General features: G+C 43.6%; 1 protein-coding gene across 1 annotated transcript; it reads left to right on the top strand.

The window, feature by feature from the left end:
- Nucleotides 1–2,018: 2,018 nt before the first annotated feature.
- Nucleotides 2,019–14,132, top strand: LOC308395017 (perforin-1-like; the record flags this gene model as incomplete). Its single annotated transcript, XM_080879672.1, has 5 exons — nt 2,019–2,291; nt 9,804–9,940; nt 10,025–10,163; nt 13,371–13,451; nt 13,549–14,132. 5 exons carry the CDS (start codon nt 2,019–2,021, stop codon nt 14,047–14,049), a joined length of 1,131 nt encoding a protein of 376 aa, XP_080735798.1. The 3' UTR covers nt 14,050–14,132.
- Nucleotides 14,133–18,271: the final 4,139 nt, after the last annotated feature.

Below are 18,271 nucleotides of genomic sequence, written 5' to 3' on the forward strand. Positions count from 1 at the left end.
AAACTTATGAATGATCCTGCTGATTTTTTGCCACCTCAGGCTGAACAAATTAATTTAATAAATTTATCTAAATTACTGATTGTGTGTGAAGTAACATAACTAGCAGAAACACATTAAATGTTGGTACTACGCAACCAATGCCAAACATCATTTTGATTTGTTAGCACAGGTAAATAAATATAAATATAAATATAAATAAATATCACAAATGTAGCTTTTTGAGCTGTTGATCTAATGAAACAAGCCTTTCAATGGAATGATGGACCCTTTCAACATGGAATGCAGTATTCTGAGTATATATAAGATAAGATAAGATAAGATAAAACTTTATTAATCCCTCGGGTGGGTTCCTCTGGGAAATTCGGTTTCCAATTGCACAGCACCGACAGAAGTTACAGAACGTAAGCAGAATATTATATACATACACATATATCAATACAGAGACATATATAAATAAAATATATAAAAGGGATAAATAGAATAAATAGAAATAAGAATACAAGGGAATTGCACATTTCAAGTATTGAAGTCTATTGCACCGTTGACTATTAACAAAACGTATTGCACAGTGAAGTGAAGAGGCACTTGTTCCCCCCTCCTTTGTCCTCCTGTTTCCCCTCCCTCTCCCCTCCAGAGAGGAGTTAAACAGTCTGATGGCGTGTGGGACAAAGGAGATTTTAAGTCTGTTGGTTCTTGTCTTTGGGAAAAGCAACCTGTCACTGAACAGACTCCTCTGGTTGTTTATGGCTGTGTGCAGAGGATGCCCAGCAGTTTTTTTAGTGTCCTTTTCTCTGCCACTGTCACCAGAGTGTTCAGCTTCATGCCGACCACAGAGCTAGCCTTCCTGATCAGTTTCTCCAGCCTGGATGAGTCCTTCTTTGCTGTGCTGCTCCCCCAGCACACCACAGCATAGAAAAGTACTCCAGCAACCACTGACTGGTAAAACATCCTCAGGAGCTTCCTGCAGATGTTAAAAGACCTCAGCCTCCTGAGGAAGTACAGTCAGCTTTGGGCTTTTTTATACAGGTGCTCTGTGTTGCATGACCAGTGCAGTTTGTTGTCCACCCACAGCCCGAGGTACTTGTACTTGTTGACCACCTCCACCTCCTCCCCCTCTATCTGAACCGGCAGTGGACCTTCTCTGGACCTCCCGAAGTCCACAACCAGTTCCTTGGTCTTTGAGGTGTTGAGTTGCAGGTGGTTTGTGTGACTCCATGTGACGAAGTTCCTCAACAGACTTCTGTACTCCTCTTCCTGATTATCCCAGATACACCCTATGATGGCTGTGTCGTCTGCAAACTTCTGAATATGGCATAATTCAGAGATGTAGCAGAAGTCAGAGGTGTACAGGGTGAAGAGAAGAGGGGACAGCACAGTTCCCGGTGGTGCTCCTGTGCTGCTGACCACAGTGTCAGACATGATGTCCTTCAGCCTGACGTACTGTGGTCTGTCAGTTGTTAGTGATTGTTAAAAAACAAACAAACAAAAAACCAGCGGCATATTAATTAATATTTAAAATAATCACTAGAAGCCATCCTATATATTATGACAATGTGAATAGCCTCTTCACCTCACTGTGCAATACCTTTGTGCAATACTTTTGTAAATAGTCAATGGTGCAAATAGACCTCAATACTTGAAATGTGCAATTCACTTGTATTTTTATTTTTATTCCTATTTATTCTATTTATCCCCTTCGTATATTTTATTTATATTTGTCTCTGTATTTATATATGTGTGTGTGTGTGTGTGTGTGTGTATATATATATAATATTCTGTAACTCTGTAACTTCTGTCGGTGCTGTGCTTTTGGAAACCGAATTTCCCAGAGGAACCCACCCGAGGGATTAATAAAGTTCTATCTTATCTTATCTTATCTTAGCCGGGTCATATCTACTTAAGAGAGATGAATGATTAAAAAAAACCCAAATAAAACAAAAATAGTATTTCTTGCATTTTCTTTTTGATACATTATATTACAGCTTAAAATAAAGCAACTGTTCTCCCTTCTCCCAGCCATGCTCTCCTTTTCAACTCCCACCACTCTCTACCTGAGCCTCCTCCTCCTCTTTCTGTTGTGCCTCTCCCCTGCTCTTTCTTGTCAGACTGGGACTCAGAGCCAGTGTATGTCTGCTCCCTTTGTGCCTGGTTATGACCTGGCAGGGGAGGGCTTTGATGTTGTTACACTTAAGCGAAAAGGAGCTTATGTGATTGATGTGAAGACCTACCTCACTCCAAGAAAAACCTGTACACTCTGCACCAACCCTCATAAAGGCGGCCAACTGCAGAAAGTAACTAAATATTATAGTAATTAATAAAAAACATGTCAAAAATTACTTTGGCATACCATAAACCTGTTATTAATTATATTTCCAGCTACCAGTCTCTACTTTGGACTGGCGTACATTCAACCGCTGCAGTTTTCGTCTCGAGGACAGTGAACACACCTCCATCAGGTATTCTAGGACTTAGAAACATAATCACTCATTGTGCCCTGACAGGTTTCATACATTACTTTACATATTCATAGATGTCATCCCACCCACATGGCATACATTAATTAATTTTATCAAACAATCATTTAATAATTGCAAATCATTTTTTCCTACTGGAATATTTTGGGGAATTAAGCAAAATAATTTCTCTACAGTTCACTGGTCAGCACATACACCGACCAGAGCAGCATCGACTGGAAGGTAGGAAACATTCATGTTGAGTGAAACATGGATATAATGTTACTATTACTGCAAACTGTTGATCTAGTCCTGTAATCATTCCTAGCTCCATGTTTTAAAAAGTCCTATGACTGAGCATTGTAAGGACATTATTTAAAGAAAAAAAGAGAAGAGAAATACAGTAACAAGGCATATAAACATCATACAGTGTGGAACCCCTCTGTTTATTGAGGAAAATCATCCCACTTTTGCTTTAATATGTAGCTCTAGGTAAGAAAGAATTGCCTGCAATAACATACACACACACCACGCACAGTAATACACAGTAACAGAAGGTTGTGAGAACAGTGTCTATGTATAACCTATAAAAGTAACGAGAAGGTGTTCTAACTTGTAGAAGGATCTTAAAAAAGAAACATTTCGTTCTCCCAAAAATCCCGTTTCCTTGTCAGGTGTTTCTCAAGAGTCCTTAGAGTGAGACTAGTACTTCTCCTAGTTTTTTTTTTTTTATAACAATCAATAATTTAAATGCTATGACTATAATTCCCTCGAAGCAAGGCAGACGCAAGTGGTTTTCCGTCACTGGTTTATTTGAAGACTTCTCTCCAACGTCACCGTGAAAACTACACACCATTAACAAAATAAAAACTCAATGTAAGACACAGCACCTAAAATAACACTGTACAACAAAACGAGATATATCAATAAATACCTCGTTGGCTGCATGCTGCAAAAAGGGAATTAGTCACCATTCTTCTGAAGTTTCCTTATAAGTGTGTATTTAAAGCCCATTCCACTTAGTGTGACTTTCACTAAAGAACGGCCTCATTCTTGCTCCGCACTTAGTTTTCTCCTTTTTTCTCCCAAAAAGGAAACAGCGCGACTTGTAAGCAAGCTTGACTTTCAAAATAAAAGCACAATAAGTTTAACTACATAAAATAGCATAGCATAAATAATGTAAAGCTTAAACAATTTACAACGATGACATGGACCTTGAGAAGATAAAGAAATAATTCAAATGATATAAACAATGTCATCATGCCAACAACAACATGACCATGCATTGTTTGGACATGGACAATAAGCTGGTCTAAGCTGGCACTACTTCCAAGAACTTTGCAACTTGTTCTCCAATGTGAGCCTTTCTCTTCTTTTTGTAAATATTCCTCTTGACTATATATTTCTCCTGTTTGTTATTTATTCCTGCTGTCTTATTACAGTGTTTCTCAAATGCTAAAACACATGTCACACAGGAAATTCAAAAGTGTTAAATGTTTTGGTGTTAATAGTCTTCTTGCAAAAGTAGAGTTAATTTTACTCTAAGCAGAGTCACATTCTTTTAATGTAACTCTGAGGTGTAAAATGATAGTAGTTAAAATCGAGTGTTAAAAATGAGTGTTTCTATTTCAAATCTGGAGGTGTTACAATGGAAACATTAACTCTTGACCTCTTAACTCTGAACTCCTAGAGGGGCTATGACACCAATAGAGTAAATTCACAGACTCCGCCCCCAGCACGGCTCCAATCGAAGCTGAAGTGAAGCCGTTTCAGAACATTTTGCACTACATATTTGAGTTGTTTGCCATGCTTGGTAAGTCATTTTTTCAAAGATTGTTTCAATTATTATTATGAGCTTTTACTTCTGTGGCTCTTTGGAGTTGAGACAAAGCTGTGTGAAAGGCATTAGCCATGTTGCTCGGTGATAGCATAACATTCTGCTTTAGCTAGCTGAAAGGTATTGTTTGCAGGCAAATACCACAGCCTTGAAAAAAAGCTTGCATGTGAATTTTCAGTCAAACTTTTGGTCAAATACACCTAAAACAATGTGTAGAATGTGAAATGTTGGTATAATGGTGCTACTTGAAGCCTGAAAACGATCGCCCATAAAAAACAAAAAAACAAAACAAAACAAAACAAAACAAAACACGAGCAAACAGCAGTAGCTGACGTCCTGACTGGATTCTACGGTAGCATTTAGATCCCTCCAGAGTTTTGTGCACACGGTTTAAGTAAAAATTCAAAAGGTTGAGGTTTTACATTTAGTTCAGTATTACCTGTTGCCTGCGTCCTTGTCTTTTGGGAAAATACTTTACACAAGTAATGGCTCAAAAAGGATTCCTTTTTTTTCTCTTTTTTTTTTTTACTGTGCTGCAATTGTTTACTGGATTATTTGTGCCATTAATTAGTGTCAACTAATTTTTATGCAATCTCCGCACAGGATATGCTTGTGAAGATGGAATATGGGGGAGAGCAGAAGTGCGTTGAAGTTCCACAAAGGGATGAATGAAGGACATACATATTGTATTGAAGAAATAAGTGATGAGAATGCTGTTATTTGCATTTACCATGTCAGACCTTTTGATAAACAAAATTCTAATGAAAGTGAGAACATGTACACTGTTACATCTTTCAGAAAATGTTTTGAAATTGTGCTGCACAGTTCAGAATAAATGTTTTTCAAAAACCATTGCATCTTTTTAGTAAATGTTTATTTCCAAAAGAAATTTCTAGAAGTTCAGAACAGTAAAATTCCCTCTTTTTAGAATGAATTAGAAGATAACTCTTACGTAGTTAAACTAAAATACTCTTTGAGAGTTAATATATAAACTCTTAACACCAAGTGTTAAATTATCAACTCCAGACAGATTTGGTGTTTAACACTAAATCAGAGTTAACGTACCAACTCTCCAAAAAGTGTTAAATTAACACTCTCTGGTGTGGACCCATATAGACACTTTAATAGCGTTGAAATCAAATCCGACAGTGTTAATTTGGACATGCTGGATTTGCTGTGCACAAACGTTACCACCAGGGGCCTGTTCTTCGTACCTCGCTAAGTAAGTTAGCTCGATTAGATTGTTGACGATTTCGCGTGATCCTGGATCGTTCGGTTCCCCGAAGCTCATCCGGGACTTGCTGTCATAGCAACAGAGCCGTAAGCGTAAACCTGCTCGGGAGCAGGTTTACTTTATGTAAACAGGATTAGATCGCGGCCACGCAGGTATGTCCGCTTCATTTATACGAAAGCAACAGCGATATTCCACCACTGTTTCACCATAAATAAATAACATCAATATAACTAAAGATAATGCAGCACTTGATCCTTTTATTGATGTCACACAGATACATACAGGTCATTTCCTAAAAAAGGGAAATGTACTATTAACATTCTATTACATGTATGTGATTATTACAGATGTAATTCATATTTCAGAGTAGTAATTGTAAATTACTTCGTGTAATCAAGATGAGAGACCACGGCTATAAAAGCGAAGGTGGATTTGGGAAGCCTGTCGCAGCCATGTCCTGTCCGTATACGCGACCAACCCATTGCGGAAGGTGCAAGATTGATAAGGAGAGTCCTCAGAATTCAGCGTATATTGCGGGATAGACAGGATCCTTTAGCTCAGCGTGACAGTGTGCTCATTGAGAGATATCGATATTCCCGTGAGGGTATTATTTACTTAACCAACTTGTTGACGAGGGGGTGCAGGACCACCACCTGTCTTTTTTTCCTCTGCCCTTTTCTTGGTTGCTGTTATGAACAAACTAACAGAGTATTACAGGCCAGTATTACCTTGCCAAGAGACGAAAAGCAATCTAAGAGATAAATATTACCATTCTGTAGAATACTCCTGTATTCCACTTTTACTTGTTCCCATGTTCTTGTGGGTCCTGTTGTGGCTCTAATGTGAAAGGGGATATAATATAACATATTATAATATAATATAATGCCATATGATATTGGACAATATAGTGTCATATGATAGATCTACCCTACCGCCTACTGGTGTTGGCCAGAGGGGCCGATGGCGCGATATGGCAGCCTGGCTACAACCGTAGCTGCCTCCACCAGTGTGTGAATGTGGGAGTGAATGAATAGTGGTATTGTAAAGCGCTTTGGGTGCCTTGGAAAGCGCTATATGAACCCAATCCATTATTGTTAGTATTATTATTAAATTACCTACGAGTTTGATTTGTCAGCAACTTTCTGCCAGCCCTCTCTCCTTGCTTCTGCAGCCTTTGCAGTTTTCTCTTGCGTTTTAATTAAACTCTGAAACTCCTGAAATCCCTCACTCATGAGTTCTTGCTCTGCTGCCGGAAAATACCGAGCACGCCCCTTCGACATTTTCGCCGACCAATCAGCGGGTTGCCGATCAATGTTTCTACTATCGATGCGTAGCCCCTTTTACGACACCCAGTGATGTCACATTACTGCGTCCAGCTGTACTAATCGTCAACAGCAGGTGTGTTCGGGGAACCGGATTAGCGAGCTCACGGTTAGCGCGATGGTTTGGTCTTGGATGTGTCATTTGATCTTGGATGTAGTAAGCGACGTACGAAGAACAGGCCCCAGGTCCCCCAATGTCCAAACACAACACCCTTCTCTAAAGCTACATAAACACAACCACACCTTCCCACTGCAAAACTCAAACTCCCACACCAAGAAAGCAGCTCGAAGCTGTCAAAACTGTAAACACTATACACAGCATTACACACTACAGAAAAACAATTGAAAACACAATGCTCAATTTGTGAGAAGGTTCTTTGGTTCATAACTGCCAATGCATATTTTTATAAACTGTACAGTAACGGATCATCATAGAACCCTGCAGAGGATTAGGCATTTAGATTTGTGAGTTTCACATGAAGACTATAAATCTATAAAAACATCCTGCATGTACGTACACTACTGTAACACAACTCAATGCAAAAACAGAATCTATCGCACACAACAGTACTCTCGGAAACATGATCAGGGTGTGAAGTCTTTTTTATTGTCTACACGGTCTTTTTACAGTATTACACACAGTCACTGTGCGGCATCATGTCGCCGAGCTGCATTGGGCCACATCACCTCATCCACATCACAGGCTATATTGTCCCTTGCTAGGCACCGCGGGAAAAACGCCCTGGAATGGCGAATCCATCCCTGGAAGGCCTCCACTGGGATGTCAGCACAGGCCAGCTCCATTGCCCGTACGAGGTTCTCTCTTGTCTGTCATACACCTTCCATCTCCATGATGAGAAGAACTCCTCTATAGGGTTCAGGAAAGGGGAGTAGGGTGGCAGACAGACGTTTAAAAAGTGGTCACTGTTGGTGGTGAACCACTCTCTGATTTGGTGTGTTTTGTGGAAGCGGACGTTGTCCCAAATGATCACATACATGTGATGTGCTAGCCTAGGATGGTGTTGTTGACGGTCCAGGAGGATGTCTTTTAGCTCCTCTAGGAAGGTGAGGAGACGTTGTTTGTTGTAAGACCCAAGGACAGCATGCCGGTGGACAAGCCCCTCCGTACCCATAGCTGCATAAAGAGTAATATTACCCCCCCGTTGGCCAGGAACCTCAGTGATGGCTCTTTGGCCAATGATGTTACGGCCTCTTCGCCTTCGTTTCTGGAGGTTGAAGCCAGCCTCATCCAGGAAGAGGTATTCATGGGGTCTGGCCATCGCGTCCAACTGCATTATCCTCTGTGAACATGGAAAAGCGTACAGGTGTTCAGAACGGTCAATCAGGTAGCACAGTATTGTCCAGAAGTAATGTAGGCCACTAAGCAACACAGTATGTCCACTAACTGTACTGTGGACATGGATGTATACGTACTTGCACATACTCGTAACGTTGTTCTATGTGTCGCGCAGAGTTGCGCTCAAAGGGAACCCTGTAGACCTGTTTCATCCTCATCTGTTGGCGCCGGAGAACTCGGTCTATTGTGGACACGCTGACAGCATCAATGTTCTCAAAGTTTACATTATCTGCAATGACTTTGTCTCTGATCTCTCGGAGTCTAATGCAGTTGTTCTCACGGACCATATCTGCAATGAGGGTTTCTTGTGCCGCTGTGAATATGGCAACCCTCCCACCTCTATGTGGCATTCTTTCAGCTCTAAAGAAAGAAACATGTGTTGTCAATTGACTGATTTATATGTAAAACTACATGTAAAGTAACAGACCACTTTCACAGGCCTGTAAAACTGTAGTGTGACAAAGAAAGCAATAGCGTACTATATCTGTTGTGTTGTCTAAATGCCTTGATAATGGTGGCCACGGTGAACCTACTCAGGTTTGGATGTACTCTTCGTCCCGCTTCAGCCATTGTCATGCCATGGACAATGACATGATCAATTACTGTTGCTCGCATATCATCTGTTATGATGGTGCGAGGTTGTCTTCTTCTCCCACCTGGACCTTCTCCTCTCTCTTGTTGGCCTCCTTCTCTTCCTCCTCTACTCCGAACTCCTCTTCTTCTTAGGCCTTCACCTCTTCCTCCTCTGATCTCAACCCCTCTTCCTCTTTGGCCTGCAGCTCTTCTCCTTCCGCACGCTCGAATGCCTTCATCCATTGTGATTGTTTGGCATCTTCACCAAACTATGCTTTTATAGGTGGGGTCACATCATTAGCAACAGGTGTCTTCAATTTTGAGTCGTTGTGTGTAGTGACTGATGCCAGGTGTGTTCCCTGTGTTCAAAGATTGGTGACTGTGGCAAGCATTTTGCATCACATGGGCTTTCATTTGTGAATATGAGCAGAGTTGTTTTGCAACATGTGTTTTAGCAAGGACAAATGTGTTTAGATTTATGAGTACAGAGGGTTGTGTTTTGTGAATTGTGTCTTCATGTGACATGTGTTTATGGTACTGGAATATGGTGGCTACATTTAGTAAATGTGTTTAGACTACTGGTCATTTGGGTTACAGGATTGGCTTTTGTGTTTTAACATTTGAGAAAAACTGTATTTATATTTTATTTGTGCACAGTTGGTGTGGAGCACACACAATTTCATTGTACATTCTACAATGACAATAAAGGACTACACACCCATTGCTCAACAACTTGTTAATTACAAGTCAGTCACTGAGTGTCTGGTTTACAATCAGCACACTTCAAAATGAGACTTCATAAACCAACATATGACATCACAATAGCTACATGCATCTTTTATACTCTCTATGGTAACAAGCTTTTTAGCTGCTTTCAATTAAAGGTACTTTTAAGGCCTATTGCAAATAAAAGTTGAACAACAGGTGAGTTGTCATCTTAATTCAATGTGGTCCTATAATTCACTCACTAACAATCACACTTCAATCAAAATATAAATCACGTAGCTCATGCCTTCATTTCTCTTAGGTTGGACTGGATATTGAGAAGCTTGGCAACCTGGAGTTTGGAGGAACAAGATCTACAGCATACAACTTTGCTGTAACCAAGAAGAGAGAGGATCGCTACACCTTCAGCACACATATAATCACCTGTAAACATTATAGGTAGAGTTTAAAGACTACTACAACATCTAATTTTTTAAATTTAAGTTTGATGTCTATTAATCTGTATTTTTTTTGTGTGTTTAGTTACCGTGTGTCCAACAGCCCTCCTCTCAGTGCTGAGTTCAGTAAAGATGTGGCCAGACTCCCAGCTACCTACAGCAATGCAACCAAAGCCCAGTACAGACACTTCATAGACACATACGGCACACATTATATTCGCCAGGTGATAAAATTAATATACACATCCCTTTAATTTTTTTTATACCATTCAGAAGTCATTAAACCCATCCATCCATCCATCCATCCATCTTCATCCGCTTTATCCGGGGCCGGGTCGCGGGGGCAGCAGCCTAAGCAAAGAGGCCCAGACCTCCCTCTCCCCAGCCACCTCCTCCAGCTTATCCGGGGGAATACCAAGGCGTTCCCAGGCCAGCCGAGAGATATAATCTCTCCAGCGTATCCTGGGTCTGCCCCGGGGCCTCCTCCCGGTGGGACATGCCTGGAACACCTCACCCAGGAGGCGCCCAGGGGGCATCCTTGTCAGATGCCCGAACCACCTCAGCTGGCTCCTTTCGATGTGGAGCAGCAGCTGCTCTACTCTGAGCCCCTCCCGGATTGCCGAACTTCTCACCCTATCTCTAAGGGAGAGGCCAGCCACCCTTCGGAGGAAGCTCATTTCTGCTGCTTGTATCTGCGATCTCGTTCTTTCGGTCACTACCCACAGCTCGTGGCCATAGGTGAGGGTAGGGACGTAGATCGACCGGTAAATTGAGAGCTTCGCTTTTACACTCAGCTCCCTCTTCACCACGATGGACCGGTGCAGCGTCTGCATTACTGCAGCTGCAGCCCCAATCCGTCTGTCGATCTCCGGCTCCCTTCTCCCATCACTCGCGAACAAGACCCCGAGATACTTGAACTCCTCCACTTGGGGCAGGAACTCATCCCCGACCCGGAGTGGGCACTCCACCCTTTTCCGGCTGAGAACCATGGCCTCAGATTTGGAGGTGCTGATCCTCATTCCCGCTGCTTCACACTCGGCTGCGAACCCTTCCAGTGCGAGCTGGAGGCCCTCACCCGATGAAGCCAACAGAACCACATCATCTGCAAAAATCAGAGATGAGATTCTGAGGCCACCAAAGCGAAAGCCCTCCGCCACTTGGCTGTGCCTAGAAATCCTGTCCATAAAAATTATGAACAGAACCGGAGACAAAGGGCAGCCCTGGCGGAGCCCATCACCCACCGGGAACGAGTCTGACTTATTGCCGGCAATGCGAACCAAGCTCTTGCAACGGTTGTATAGGGATCAAATGGCCCGTAGCAATGGGCCAGACACCCCATACTCCCGCAACACCTCCCACAGGACACCCCGAGGGACACGGTCGAATGCCTTCTCCAAGTCCACAAAACACATGTAGACTGGTTGGGCAAACTCCCATGCACCCTCAAGTATCCTGGAGAGGATAAAGAGCTGGTCCAGTGTTCCGCGACCAGGACGAAAACCGCATTGTTCCTCCTGTATCCGAGGTTCGACTAGCGGACGAACTCTCCTTTCCAGCACCCTGGCATAGACTTTCCCAGGGAGGCTGAGGAGTGTGATCACCCTGTAGTTGGAACACACCCTCCGGTCCCCTTTCTTAAAGATGGGGATCACCACCCCAGTCTGCCAGTCCACAGGTACTGCCCCTGATCTCCACGCAACATTGCAGAGGCGTGTCAACCAGGACAGCCCTACAACGTCCAGAGCCTTCAGGAACTCGGGGCGGACCTCATCAACACCAGGGGCTCTGCCACCAAGGAGTTGTTTAACTGCCTCAGTGACCTCGCCCCCGGAAATTGGCGGGTCATTCCCCTCATCCCCAGACTCTGCTTCCTCCTCGGAAGACGTGTCAGTGGGATTAAGGAGGTCCTCGAAGTATCCCTTCCACCGCCTGACAATTTTCTCAGTCGACGTCAGCAGCGCTCCGCCAGCACTATACACAGTGCAGGTAGAGCACCGCTTTCCCCTCCTGAGACGCCTGACGGTTTGCCAGAATCTCTTCGAGGCAGTCCGAAAGTCTTTTTCCATGGCCTCTCCGAACTCCTCCCACACCCGAGTTTTTGCTTCAGCCACTGCCCGAGCCGCATTCCGCTTGGCCTGTCGATACCTGTCGGCTGCCTCCGGAGTCCCACAGGCTAACCAAGCCCGATAGGACTCCTTCTTCAGCCTGGTGGCTCCCTTCACCTCTGGTGTCCACCATTTGGTTCGGGGATTACCACCACGGCAGGCACCAACCACCTTGTGGCCGCAGCTCAATGCAGCAGCTTCGGCAATGGAGACGCAGAACATGGTCCATTCGGACTCAATGTCCCCAGTCTCCCTCGGAATGCTGTTGAAGCTCTGCCGGAGGTGTGCGTTGAAGATCTCGCGGACTGGGGCCTCTGCTAGACGTTCCCAGCACACCCTCACTACGCGTTTAGGTGCACCAGGTCTGTCCAGCGTCCTCCCCCGCCACCTGATCCAACTCACCACCAGGTGGTGATCAGTTGACAGCTCAGCCCCTCTCTTTACCCGAGTGTCCAGAACATATGGTCGGAGGTCTGCTGATACGATTACAAAATCGATCATCGACCTACGGCCTAGAGCGTCCTGGTGCCACGTGCACTTATGGACACTCTTATGTTCAAACAGGGTGTTAGTTATGGCCAAACTGTGATTAGCACAGAAGTCCAATAACAAAGCACCGCTCGGGTTCAGATCAGGGAGGCCGTTCCTCCCAATCACGCCCCTCGAGGTCTCGCTGTCGTTACCCACGTGAGCATTGAAGTCTCCCAGCAGGACAACAGAGTCTCCAGGCGGAGCACCCTCCAGCACCCCCCCCCCCCCCCCCCCAGGGACTCTAAGAAGGCTGGGTACTCTGAACTGCCACTCGGCGCATAAGCGCAGATGACAGTCAGGACCCGTTCCCTGACCCTAAGGCGCAGGGAACAAACCCTCTCGTCCACCGGGAAAAACCCCAACATATCGGCAGCAAGCCGAGGGGATATTAGAATACCCACCCCAGCCCGCCGCCTCTCACCAGGGGCAACTCCAGACTGAGACAGAGTCCAGCCCCTCTCCAGGAGACTGGTTCCAGAGCCCAAGCCATGCGTAGAGGTGAGCCCGACTATATCTAGCCGGTACCTCTCAACCTCACGCACTAACTCAGGCTCCTTCCCCACCAGAGAGGTGACATTCCATGTCCCTATTGCCAGTCTTGGCAGCCGGGGGTCAGTCCGCCAGGGCCTCCGCTCCTGGCCGCCACCCGGCACACAATGCACCCGACCCCTATGGCGCCTCCTGCGGGTGGTGGGCCTGCGGGAGGATGGGCCCATGTCTCCTCTTCGGGCTGTGCCCGGCCGGGCCCCATGGACTAAACCCTTTTTTAAAAATGTTTAATAAATGTTTTTTCAGGTTGATCTTGGAGGGCAGTTCAGGCGAGTCACGTCTACACGTACCTGCTTGTCCAGTCTGAATCATCTTACTTCATCCCAGGTATGTGTAGCACATATATCTGGTTAAAGCAGTGAACATATGTACATACACTTTGTACCAACAAAAGCAATATCCAGTGTTACCTCCTTTCACACAGGTACACGACTGCTTGTCATTGGGTGTCAAGGTAGGCCTGGGGAATGTTAATCTGGGTCCTTCTTTTAACTTATGCGCCTCAGTCCTAAACAACCAAGGTGTCTCTGTTATGTACGCCTCTGGTCTTCACGGTCATTATTCAGAAGTGGTAGGAGGCAGAGGCTGGACTGGGGAGTTTTCACTCACCAGAAATGACTCACTGGGCTACCAGAATTGGCTAAAAACCCTCATAGATCAACCTGATGTGGTTTGCTACTCTCTAAGACCACTGTATGAACTGGTGCAAACGTCAGCACGGAATAAAGGACTAAAGGCTGCAATAGAGCAGTACTTAAAAGACAACAGCATCAGTCGATCAAACACACAGTCGTACTGTAGCAGCAGTGGTCCCAACCTGGATTCCAACTGTTGTCCTAAAGAGATTCAGAAAGGAACACTAAGGATAACAATGATCCAAGCCTCTGGTCTGAAAGGAGATTTTTGGGACAAGACTGACGGGTGAGTAGTGAACAAGATAAGCTTCAAAGGAAAGCCACTGTAAACATAACAGATGAATCATAGACATTAACACAAGGAGGGATATTATACCCCTTATGTCAAACAGAGTGATTTGTGGCCCCAATAAATGATTTGTGACCCTAGGAAGTAATAAAGGAAGTAATAAAACATATGGTACCCATAAAATTATTATATTCATGAAAATTATGATATTCATAAATTTGTGATATTCATCAAAATATGCTAGTTCATAGTTCATTAATTTTCCCCCAAAAATAAATGATTTCATTATTTAAAAAAAGTTTTTTATATCAAATAGCATCCTTTATTTTTAAGCATAAAAAGTTTTTACTTTTTATGCTTAAAAAACGCCATCTGGTGGTGGGTCAGTGTGTGTGTGGACTTTCTCAAAAACAGGAGAAAACTGATCAAACAAAAAGGCGGTCCACCCCTACACGCTCTTACATTAACCAACATAGTGACACAGTGAACGGTCTGCCGGTTGGGTTGGGCTGAGGATGAATGACCTGGCAGTCCCTGGCGGTGTCTTCTTATCGCTGCCTCCCGGTCCTTAGCCAATCGGTGCAATCCAGCCACCCTGGATGCACCAATCACGGAGGAGCACCTGCACACTCAAATTTACATATGATAATTACGACAACAGTCGTAACATGTGCTTTTTGTTAAATAAAAAACATGAGAGATAATTCACTTAAAAACATAATAATAATGTTTTATTTTTGGTTTTTGATTACATCAGAAATTTAACCATGTGGGTGATAAGGCAATTGTCTTGCTTTTCTTCTTTTTTTGGCTTAACAATAATATCTTCCTCGGATGATCTGTGGTATTCTCCTGTTTCTCTTGAATCTTTTAGCGCTGCTATTTCCCTTCTGGCTGACAAGTTTCCAATAGTGGACAGGGGTAGCTTTAGGTCCGCCAGAGTTCATGCAAGTGAACGCCAGCCTGTTGGCTTCACACTTGTCCAAGAGCTTGCTAAAAACTTCATCAAGTCAAGCACGTGACTTCCTGGTATAGGCTTTTCTCTATGCATCAATTCTCCGTCCTCAGTCCATCCGCTGTGACCTTTTGATGCTAATATTCTACGCATTAGATATTCAGTGTTTCTCTTTGAGCGAGGGTTTATGTGGGTTAAAACGGCATGTAAAACCTTATTCACACTTGCCACCTGCTCCCCCTCCTCGCTTTCTTCCTGCTGGTAGTCGCGCTCATCATGTGATCTCTCACTCTGTCCCTCTTCACGCGCAGCGGGGAGCCTTAGTGTTATTTGCTTGCTTTCATCTACTTTTTGTCTCTCTAGTATGAGATACTTTTGTAAAAGCATGTTATACTTTTTTTATTTTCTCATCGGGGTTTAGACCCTGAGTCTCCAATACACGTCTCATTTGACTGTCCAGTTCATCCTCGGCTTTGTCTCTGATGCTTGGTCGAGAAGCATTTGCATGCGTTTCATGTAAGCATTTGATCTGCTCAGGCGAGATCAGATACATTTTCTGCATTTTTATTTGCGAATGGCGCCTATAGCTAAATCAGCTATGATGGGTAAGACTGTTGTGAGTAGTGGTAAGAGGAAGCTGCCTTTTTGAGTCATTACCTTCTTTTTCTTCCTGACACCGTCACGTCTGTTGGCCATTTGTCTGATTTTCTCTTATGTCATTTCAACTTCTTATGTTGGCATTGTGTGATTGGAATATTTCCACACAGCTGTTCTGACGGTAGTATCCCGGATCTCAGTCTGAGTTGCTCTGGAGAGGTGGGGGTTAAACCTATCAATAAATATCCGTGTGGTTCTCTCGTGGCTTCTTCAAAACTCTCCAAGATGAAATGCAGACGTCCTGGACATATTTGTCTAGCTAGTGTATTAACTTGTAATTTATCGTGAGGTTTTTAAATAACACTGTTCAGACTGATCGTCCTGCTGTGTTTACCTTGTAGAAACACATTTTGGCTCAACATCATCACACTCGTATTTTTATGGTGTCTGTACTTTGTGAAAATCCGGACCACTTTTGGATGATTTGCTGCTTGAAAAATAACATCATCCAGTACAATGAGATGACTCTGGTGTGAGGGAAACAAGCTCTCATCGTCAAAAGAATCAGGGAGACCTTCAATGAATTTAATGATTTTATTTTTCTCTTGAAGCTCAGAATACAGAGGCTGAAAGGATGTATAAACCCACACAACATTGTCAACAAACTTGTTCGAAACGTACACAGTTTTCCAATACAGATTTCACGAAAAAGGTCTTTCCCCTCTTGGTTGTTCATTTCAGCACAAGTGCGACAGAGAGTAAAGAGAAGCTTGCCTGACTTTGTTTTATAGAGTCCTCTGGGTGGGTATACAACCGCTTTGATAAACCCAAAGTAGTTTTTAGGGTGCTGAAAATTTCGAAAAATTACTTGAGGATGGCCTAAGGGGTAACGACAGGTGCTATTTACAAACGGATACAACGAGGTGACATCTAATTTTCTCACCAGGCGCTACACTGCAACGCAACTGTGCTGGGCTTGTACGGCCTCCGAAGAGGGCATGGCGAGGATTCAAAGGCTCTGGTGGATCATAACGTCTGAGGAAGTTGATTACACTCTCATCAGTACGTTTTAACTTGGTCCACTCATGCTGCCAGATTATAACAGGACACACATTATGTTCAGCTCTCAATCTAGCGAGCCTGTCTTGAGCGGCCATGTTACTGTCTGAAAAAGAGGCCCCTAACAGAGGGTTAACATCGGCCTGATTTGAAAAACACGTAACACACCCATGGAAGTAGCAACCCAAAAATTCCCACAGGTATGTTTTACCGTTAATCTGACCATACCCATCCACATAATAACTAGTGAGCTGTTTTTCCCCTTGATTGAGTGCATGTCTGATAAAAACACCTTGTGTGTAAGAGAGATATTGGAGCCAATGAATTGAGGATGAGGAAAATGATTTGACCTGATTATGGTAATTTAGAGGGCACGGTATTGCTAAAGAATTCATTGGCATGAAGTTTGTTAAATAGGTTTTAGGCACGCGCTAGCAAGGGTGTTGCGGCTGAAAGGATCTACTCCTGTCTCTTCAATAAATCCGTTTCTGAACAATGTGCAACCCCGAGCTAGAATTTCAACATCGTTTTCACAGTATAAAAGGGCCTCTTTCATGAAATTGAAGGTGCCGGAGCTGACTGAATCATACCATTTGTAAAATTCTTTCCTGCCCTGTGTTGTCATACGCTCGAGACTATAGGCGGAGGGGGAGGATAAGTGATGTTTGTTTCGAACTGAAACAATGGGGGGAAAGCCTTTAATGCTGTCTGAAAACCCCATTCCTTTTGGGATACCTGACAACGGCATCGGAAGGAAACAGCACGAGTCCATATAGCGCTGGTTTAAGTCTGTGTCTGTAAAGCTGATCAATTTCGAGCCTTGACTGATTAACTTTGGTTTTAAGCTTTGCTTAACCATAGCCCTGAGAATAATGTAAGCATCAAAACTCTTGGCATTATGAGCGATAAAGATAGATAGATAAAGATTTCTGCCAAGGCTGCTAAAGCCTGATTAAGCGCTATAAACGGATCGGATGAGGAAATGTTTTGTGTCAGACTCAGTTGAGAATGAGCCGCGTCTGACTCTGTTTGGATCTCACCATGCTCAACACTCAAACATTGAGAGCTATTTTGCGAGACACTTTCACTAGGCGCTAATCGGGCTAGAGCTAAATTAAGCATTTCTAAAGGGTCATTATTATTATTATTGATCACATCAGGTTGCTCACCGCTTTGTGGAGGTGTATTCTGTGAATGAACAGTATTTTGATTTAACCTAGCTAACGCTAGAAGCAAGAAATGGGTCTGTAATATCATGTTCCTGGTTATCCATTTTTATTGAGTGACAAGAATATCTAAAAGCACAGTTGTTGAAAAAGTAAAGAAAAAAAAACAGCTTTTTATATGATGAGCGAATTAATTCAGCAATGAGACATACTGCTCGAAGAGCGATAGAAGCGAGCTGGTGTCGTCTGCGCTTTGTCCTTGTGCTCCTTATCCTTCTGGTCCTGCTGCTTGTTCTGTTGCTCCTGAGATGTTTAAGTAGACCTAACAATTTGAGGATAACCCCCCCCCCCCCCCAAAACAAAACAAAACAGTGAGTTATGTTAAATACAAAAGGATAGTTTTTATAAAATTAGAAAAAAAGTGAGAACATAGAGAGACTGACCGT

The sequence above is a fragment of the Rhamphochromis sp. 'chilingali' genome (genome assembly GCF_963969265.1).
Source record: "Rhamphochromis sp. 'chilingali' genome assembly, chromosome: 4".
Lineage (NCBI taxonomy): Eukaryota > Metazoa > Chordata > Actinopteri > Cichliformes > Cichlidae > Rhamphochromis > Rhamphochromis sp. 'chilingali'.